The sequence below is a fragment of the Haemaphysalis longicornis genome, unplaced genomic scaffold (genome assembly GCF_048455015.1).
Source record: "Haemaphysalis longicornis isolate Haplotype H1 unplaced genomic scaffold, Haemaphysalis longicornis Haplotype H1 scaffold_2, whole genome shotgun sequence".
Classification (NCBI taxonomy): domain Eukaryota; kingdom Metazoa; phylum Arthropoda; class Arachnida; order Ixodida; family Ixodidae; genus Haemaphysalis; species Haemaphysalis longicornis.
Genome location: NW_027526295.1, coordinates 101,336,732 through 101,344,973, shown reverse-complemented (window position 1 = coordinate 101,344,973; position 8,242 = coordinate 101,336,732). Strand labels below are relative to the sequence as shown.

Here is an 8,242-nt window from a genome sequence, read left to right as displayed (position 1 = left end):
AAACTCTTCCGGTCGCATGATATAGCTCCTCTTTAGAGACCGACATTCAGCAAAGACGATCGCGTCGAGAGAAACGGCGTCATGCTGTAGCAGTGCGTTGACGATACCAAGTAAAGCCAGATAATGAGAAACAACGCCGCCTACAGACTTGGACTTTTCGTAATTCAGTAGATACGATAACGCCTAAATCATGCTTCGTATATATATCGTAGACAACTGGTGGAGGGGTTTCGGCGATCAAGGTGTTTTTTCTTCCTAATATAGTTAATTCGGATTTTTACCATCACTAGACGTTTGAACCCTTCACATCAAGGAATGCATTCAGGTCGGCTCTTTCCTTTTCTTGTAGAAACAGAGAGCAGCTTTCATGTTCCATTAGTTCTCCCGTTAAATTTTCTTGTTTCTAATTTTTTCATTGCTTTACACATATACTCGTTTTATTTTAGCTTTAATATATCGCGCTCCATACCGTAGCCATAGTGCTACGTCCCATCAAAGCACTCCGAATAGAATTTAATACAAAGTTGCAATGAAGATGCAATGTGTCATGTCAACTGCAAGTTTGCCACACTCACTTCCATCTTTGAGTGACAGCTGGTATCAGCCTATAAGTATGCTTTGTTAAGGAATAGTACACACGTATTGTGAGGAAGCCATCCAAAAGCCGTGGTCTTTGTGCTTCCTCCCTGCCCGGTGGCGAGCAGGCGGCCGGCGTGTCCGACGGCGGCGACCGCTGGACGGCGCGCCTGCTGACCGACTGGGTGCGGGGCCTCGAGCGCTACCCGGACACGGCCGACGTGGCCGGCCTGCTGGCCGCCTGGACGCACGAGGCCCGCCGCCTGCTGCGTGACCCCATGCCGGACGACGAGTCCCGCAACCGTCTGGAAGCAGCGCTGGCGGACACGCTGCGCTCGCACTGGGCGGCGGCACAGCATGCGTTGGCGAACGGTGGGTTTCGCACGTGGTTTCTAACGTCCGAAAGTTGTTTCATGTCTCTCACGACCCATACTGGGACGCAGTTTTAAGCCAAGAAATGCCGGAAGTGTTCGTGCTGCAGGGGACAAGCCAGGTTTGGTGTGGTCCGTCCCTGGCGTCTTCCGCTCGTCTTTCTAAATGACTTAAAACGTAAAACGTAATTTATTCAACATGCCTTTTATATGGAAGTGTTAAATGGCCTATCAAGGTCCATTTACGATTTTACTCAGTGAGTTGGCGTTCACTGCACCAGCGAAACTGCACCTACGTTCCCATCTGCTGGAGCGCGTGATGTAGTTCTGTAGTGAGTGCCTCATAAACATAGAGAAAAGGAGCGCAGTCTCCTAGGCAACGCCCGCACAAATCCAGAACCTCCTGGAAAAGCGTATAAGGACGGTGGCGGCAGCGGCCGCTGTTAGGCTTCCGCTTCCTTCGGAAACAACTTTGGTTAAACCGGTTTCATGTTATCACGTGCCACGCTTAGCACCCAAGCCGCCTCCGCTCACCTCGTCCAGTGGCGCAGCAGTCACCAAACAATCGCGATGAGCTCTTTGCGGCGCAAAGTGCTGTGCGGCTTTGAATTCGACAGTCAGTGGCGTTCAATTGAACGGCAATGTTACCAAGCTTACGAAACATAAGGAGTGCTCCGGTGACATCGGGAGTTTTACGAACGAAATGACAGAGGCAGCCACCACCCACCCCTGGTAACCCATCTGATCTTGCGTCCGGCTTCCTTTGCATGACTAATTCAATCCGGTGAAGCTTTTCGGGCGGGCACCACATTAAGGTCAGAGGGCGAATTCTCCAAAAAAGGGCTGCCGTTTCGAAAACGACGGCGTAGCGCCATGCAAATTCCCGTGTTCTGGGGTTGGGGTCGTCGCTTTTAGGGGCGATAAAGCAGGCAAAATGCACTGAGGAGCACCAGCTGGGCTCAATAATATCCCCAGTGCATTTCCTTTCCTTTTCTCTTAAACCACTTAGTAGTAGCACCGGCAAGAGGGCGAAAAGTGCCAAGCAAAACGACGCGGGTCAGCGCGTGTCGCTTTTCGCCCTCTTGCCGGTGCTCCTCAGTGCATTGTGCCTGCTTTCTCGCCCCTCAAAGCGACGGCCCCAACCCCAGAACACGAGCATTTGCATGGCGCTACGACGTCGTTTTCGAAACGACGGCGCGTCGTTTTAGATAATTGGGCCCCAGATCGGCGGTCCTCAGGCGCTGCATGGGGCGCGGCTCCACTGTAATGCACAGCGCACATAAATCAAACTTCACCGCGCGCTTTAACCACGCGTGAAGAGGACGGAAAGAAGAACGCCCCTACCCGGCTCCACCTTTATGCTCGTTGTTTTTGCCACTTTGTCGAAAACTGTTTCGCTGCCATCGTGACAATTACGCTGGAATCCCTGCGAGTGGGTGCATTGCGGGATGTTCACACCAGCCGCACAAAACTGCAAGAAAACACGTACCACGAAACAGGAACCACCGGACCAAGCCGGGAGGTTTCTGTTTCGTGGAATGTGCCCTGGTTTGCTGCTATTTTGCTACGTTGGTGCGACCATATCCCGCGGCAAGTGACATAACAACATCCCCCTTCCCCCCCCCCCCCCCTTTCGTAAGCTGCCTCCGCCTACAAAAACGAAGCGTGCGGCATACGTTCTCTGAACTTCAATTTACCGCTAGGAAAATCCCCCCTTCCCCTGTAAGCTAAATACTATTTCACCTGCATCATAATCTTATTGAGCCACTATTTTCTTAAATTTTACTCGCAATCAATGTGTCGTCCGTTAAGAGTCAAGCGCAATTTCTTTTTTTTATTTTCATCAGAGAACGGCGAAACCGGGGGGCTGGCGTCTTTCTAAACAATTTCAGTTTTCCCTGGTATCGACGTGTGTCTTACAACTGTATTCTTTTCTCTCTTCAGAAGCCGTCTATGTCTCCAAGTGTGACGACTCGAGAAGTGGAGCTGGGGGAAGCCAGCTCGAGAGACTCAAGTTTGAAGACTGGAAGGATGTCATCCTGAGAACAGCCAAAGACCTCGGTAGGCGTGGCTTCACCCTTTTGAGTACTCTTAATTTCAAGCGTGCAACATTTGTAATGCATGAGCATCTCTGAATCATTACTTTACTGAGTTCGCGAAGAAAGCGTAGCCAGAACCTGCCTTCAAGATACCCATTGGCTACTTATAGGCCGAAGGCTGCCATCAAATTTCCCATTTGCTGCGGCGGCCTAACAACGTACTTAATGAGGTGGAATGGCCAGTCGCGGTGTCAACAGCTGTCAGAAGCTAACGGTCGATTTAACAACTCTCGTGAGGCTGAGAATAGATGTGTGCGACGGCTTGGCGTCCCCATTGGGTATAGAACGGCAGATGTTATTTCTAACGTTACTCTTTGAGGTCTAACGTCGTCAACGAATAGACGCACATTGACGTACATTGACGCACTGACGTTGGTTATAACGTCGTTGCGTTCTACGTTAAGGTCACCCAAACTAAAGACTGAATATAGGCCGTAAACAGCTAGTGAAGCTGCCGTGGGAAGATCACGACCAATTAAACAATTCCCACTTGCAGTCACGTCAGCATAACCACCCACACACGTGCTTTCACAACTCAACAAAAAGTGATGCTCACGCATTCTCACATACCAAAAGTAAGCTTCGGTGCCCCTGTAACTGTTTATATTCATGATTTCTGTAGATGTAGCGAACTGTACAAAACAAAAAAACGTTTAGTGACTGGCTAACGAACAGTAATGTGTATATAGCTAACGAACAGGCAAACGAACAGGTAACGAACAGTAATGTGTATACAGCGGACTAAAGAACAAAGTGCACCCGCAAGTTGACGTATGACAGCTGTGCACGGAGTTTTTGCCATGTTTGTCATGTTTTAAAGTACTGTAAAACTTACTACCAGCGCAAAACAAGCAAGAACGAAGAGCAAAAAGAACCTCGTGTGAGCGCAGGTCCAGTGTTCTAAAGTGTTAGTACTAAGAAAATATACGTTGAAACATTGTAACGAACATCCTTGACGTTGAGATGCAGTTCTTTCTTTTCTATTACATATGCATTGTCTCATGAAGCGAAGTTTTGCTTGGATTCATACAGTTCTTGTTCAAGCCACAAACTTATCGGTATTATAATAACAGGCCTAGTTTGGCCGATTGCTATATTTCTATGGGAAGGCAGGGCGATTGCTCCCAGACCTTTCTCTTCATTTGAATATAGGGATGTGTAGCAATGGTCTGTTATACGTTTTTGCGTCTGTAAAAAGACCACTTCTAGAGTTAAAGGGCCGCGCTCTTGTACGCCTACACGCTGGAGCTTCACCGACTTTACAGAGACACTTTTAAATGCAGAGCATTTCAGTAACTCACGATGTCACCCACGTTGACGTCCGTAGTCGTAGTCCGCACCCCTCCCCCTACACTATATAAAAAAAATACTATCCGGCACCTGGTTTCGATCCCTCGACCCTGCGGGCGGAACGCAATGTACATGGTGCTCTACCCACTGCGCCACAAAACCAACACAGAATCAAAGGCTACGAACGCGCCTTATATCCTTGACTCATTCAAACTACGTCAAGAAGCTGCTGATACAACGCATTCACTATCACCAACTCCCCAAACTCTAAACGTTAACGCAATACACCCACCCCCTATGCGACGCATTTACTCGAGTCCCCCTCGCAGGGAGATGGGCCCAACTTTTTCTGCAAAAATCCGCCGGTGGATCGCTTGAAGCCACGTACGCCTGATTGAGGCTCAATCGTTTTCAGGCTGGGATGCGGTGCCCGTGCGCGAATGGCTGGAGCTGGCGGCGCATGCTGACTGGGCCCTAGGCAGACCGTCCGGCTGGCTGCTCTCGGCCGGGGCCTCTGGAACGGGACGCCGCCTAGCTATCCTGCTGGCCGCCAATCGAGCCGGCCTACCCTGCATTTCGCCGAGAGGCCGCTGTCTGGCCGCCAGTCGGGCCGACCTACGCGCGGTACGTTCATTAGTACGATAGCGCTCAGTACCTCATATTCAAGATAGATATTTCTCAATCGCATATACCTACCCTCTGCTACTTTAACCCGCTAAATCCCTCCTATTTTCAAATGCGAAAGCGTATTCGGTGTACAAAATCTGCTATTGAAATTGACGCGGTTATGTAGGCGTCTGACCAGTGGGACGCTTTATAATTTTCTTCGGGACAGTTCAGATAAAACTCGAATTACGGACCGTTTTCTGTAGCCATGCTCCCCCATTGAAGCCCGTGTATTAATGTCAGACAATAATTTCGAAATGTTTACATCTACACCGTCGCTAACTAACTAGGACAAGTAAATGAAACTCGACGTACCGATTGATTTGTCTTAGCGCTCCGTGATGTCGGTTTTCTTGTCCTCGCCCGCATGCGCAATGGTCGAATAATTTTTCTGCAATGCAACACCATCTCTCCCAGGAAATCCGCACTTGTCTTGGCGGTCTATCTCACTATGGTCTCTTTAAAGACATCTACGTTAGAGAGCTACAGAGCTTGTTTGCGAGAAACTTGGCTTTGCTACGAAGCGTATTCTGCTGGCTGGCACAAAAACGCCGCCTACACACCTTCGCTGTAATACAGGCGACCCCCGTTAATACGAAACGAAGGCAGTGGGGACTGCAAAACACTTCGAATAAACCCAACTTCCATCTAAACAAAAACCGCAAGAACAGCATTTCGTTCAGAATCTCGACTTTCGTCCCCAACTGGAGCGTACGACACGGTTTGCCACAATAGGTGATACTCATCGCTAAAATTGAAGCAAGAAACATCCACCCCACGCCGCAACAAAGGTTGCGGACCTCAGGAGAGATGTGCACACTGGCGCGAGTATCACCTGACCTGCCGATTCATGAACTGTGCGCTGCATCACTTTCAATGGCGGCGACATCAGTACAGAATACTGCGCTGTTTTTGAGCTTGACAATTTTGAGTTCTATAGAAAAACGGCGTTAACCTCCATAATTTTATTTGGAACTAACTTCCATATTGGACATAACCAATATGATGGGTTTCAGCTTAGGATTATCGAGGAATTTGTTTTCATTGAATTGCATGTAAACTTGCCTGGACCAGCACATCACTTCTAATTAACCGAAAATTTGAATTGAGCGACTTTGAATTAACGAGAGTCCATTGTTACAGTATCAATAAGTGGGTGACGTCCAGATATGAAGCATTCAGACTTTTAAGTAAGAGCTAATTAATTAACTATATACCTTAACCTTCGTAAGCTTGTGAACCAAATTTAGGGGGAATATGCCTCACATATGTTTAGTGAGATTTAGACGCACGGGAAAAATACACGTGTAATCCAAATTATTCCGCGCCCCTCTACTGCAGCACGCCTATAAGCGCAGGTGTATAGCTTCGGCAGGTAAAACACCAAAATTTGTATTTAAACGTATGTTTCATTTTGCAATGCAGACGGCTCTTTGTGGCGTCATGTCTTACTTCGTTCTGTCTCAGCGCTGTAAATTTGTGAGTAATAAAATTCGCAGGTGTATCCTGCCCACGCAGAAAACTCAAGGCAGTGCTTTTGGACCTCACTCGGCCTCAGTTACATCTGAACCTCGCCCAACCTGAGACTCGTGGGCTCAAGTTAGGGTCAAATTTCCGACCTCACTTACAGATCAAGATGCAACCTCTGACCTCACCTCAAACTTACCTCACAAGTTGAGGTTGAGGTCGTCTTCATGAGGTTCAAATCTCGAAAGTTTACTCACCTCTAATCATCACTGTGTTTGGTTTGCTGTAGCACAAACGGTGGTTCATGTTGTCTCCTGCCACTGCACTTTGCCCTCAGTAGCTGAAAAAAGTGTCGGCAATTCATGTTCACACCCCTATCATCATCATAAGCAATGAGGCTTGGCTTTAAAGTGCGCAGCAAGGGCACTCATACTGCGGTAAAGGTTGCAAAACAGCGCTCCCAATGAGCGAACCGTTACAGCGTTAACTGATATTTATAATGACAATTTGCGGTAATTATATCGTAGATAATTTATTATACTTTATGCCGAGTAGGTTGAAGTTGCAAGGCAAGCGAAGTGCAATCGTGTCTGGCCAACATTTTTGTTGTAACACTTTTTTATTAAAAAATTGGCAGGCCTAGGCTTCTTCGAAACAGTACGCTACACAATAATGAGACACATTCTAGAAATTTTAGGAAGAGGAAGTATTGGCATCGATAGTCGGGCCGAGGTGCGGCAATAACCATTTCATGCTTAAACGGGGGAAGAACAGTTACGAACGTGATCCTCGCAGACGTATGGAGCTAAGACTCGAGTGTTGCAGGTATCAACATCACCCGAGTCTCAGCGCTATACAACAGGGCGGCGCCTCACTTGGAGCGTACAAGAAGTCTTCTTTCTCGCAGGTGGTGCAGGAGGCGGGTCTGGATGGCCGGCCCGTGGTTCTGCTGCTGGAAGAGCAGCAGCTGGACAGCGCGTCGTTCGACCTGCTGGCCAGCCTGTGGGCCACCGGAGAGGTACCGGGGCTTTTCCGGCCCGACGAGCTGGACCTGGCCTCACTCCCCCGGGACCACCGCACACCGTGGGAGCACCTGTGCTCCAGTGAGTGGCCTCCGGGTATTTCAAAACTATATCATGATCGAAACAGCAACAATGTGGAATGCCATGACACTCCTCTGGTGCCCCCATGCCGGGTGTGTTTGGCAGCAACCCTGCTCCAACAGCCAGGGCCAAACTCGCAACGCTCAAGCAGTGCGTGGAAGCCGGATTTATAGGCGTGGAGGACGCCGCTTCAGAAATGACAGAGGCGTAACGATATGTTTGAAGAAGTCAAAATCTGTGTTAAATACCAAAGCAGTGATACAAGACTTCGGCCTAGGTTTGAAGGAGTGGGTGAGTATAGTTAGCGGGGGAAGTTTATCAGGGCTTATCCAGCCACGAGAAAGAAACCAGGCGTGCAGTTTTATGGAATGATGTGCAAGCAGCAAACAACTGCCATATTCAACTGGCTACCTATATTTCTAAAAAGTATATAGCCGATGAATGCTTCCGGTGCCAACCTACTGGGCAAGAATTTGGGGTAGTTAAGTTGATTGAAAAAAAAATTAGGTCACCTCAAAAAAAAAAAAAAAAAAGAAAGAGTCAACAAGCACAATGAAGACTGCTTTCATTTATGGGAACTCTGGCCATCTATCCCTGCGAAAGGAAGGTCGTGAAACTTTACCTACCAGCACAAATGCTTTTCCTTTCGCCACGTTTTCTTTTTTGAATA

At 48.3% G+C, this 8,242-nt stretch overlaps 1 protein-coding gene across 1 annotated transcript in view; it reads left to right on the top strand.

Moving 5' to 3' along the window:
- Positions 1-8,242, top strand: part of LOC144169068 (cytoplasmic dynein 2 heavy chain 1-like) — a 92,615-nt gene that overhangs the window by 9,712 nt on the left and 74,661 nt on the right. Inside the window, exons 4-7 of the mRNA XM_077698068.1 lie at positions 705-948; positions 2,892-3,008; positions 4,752-4,960; positions 7,377-7,572. Coding sequence (XP_077554194.1) covers positions 705-948; positions 2,892-3,008; positions 4,752-4,960; positions 7,377-7,572 — 766 coding nt within the window. The remainder of the gene's footprint in view (positions 1-704; positions 949-2,891; positions 3,009-4,751; positions 4,961-7,376; positions 7,573-8,242) is intronic.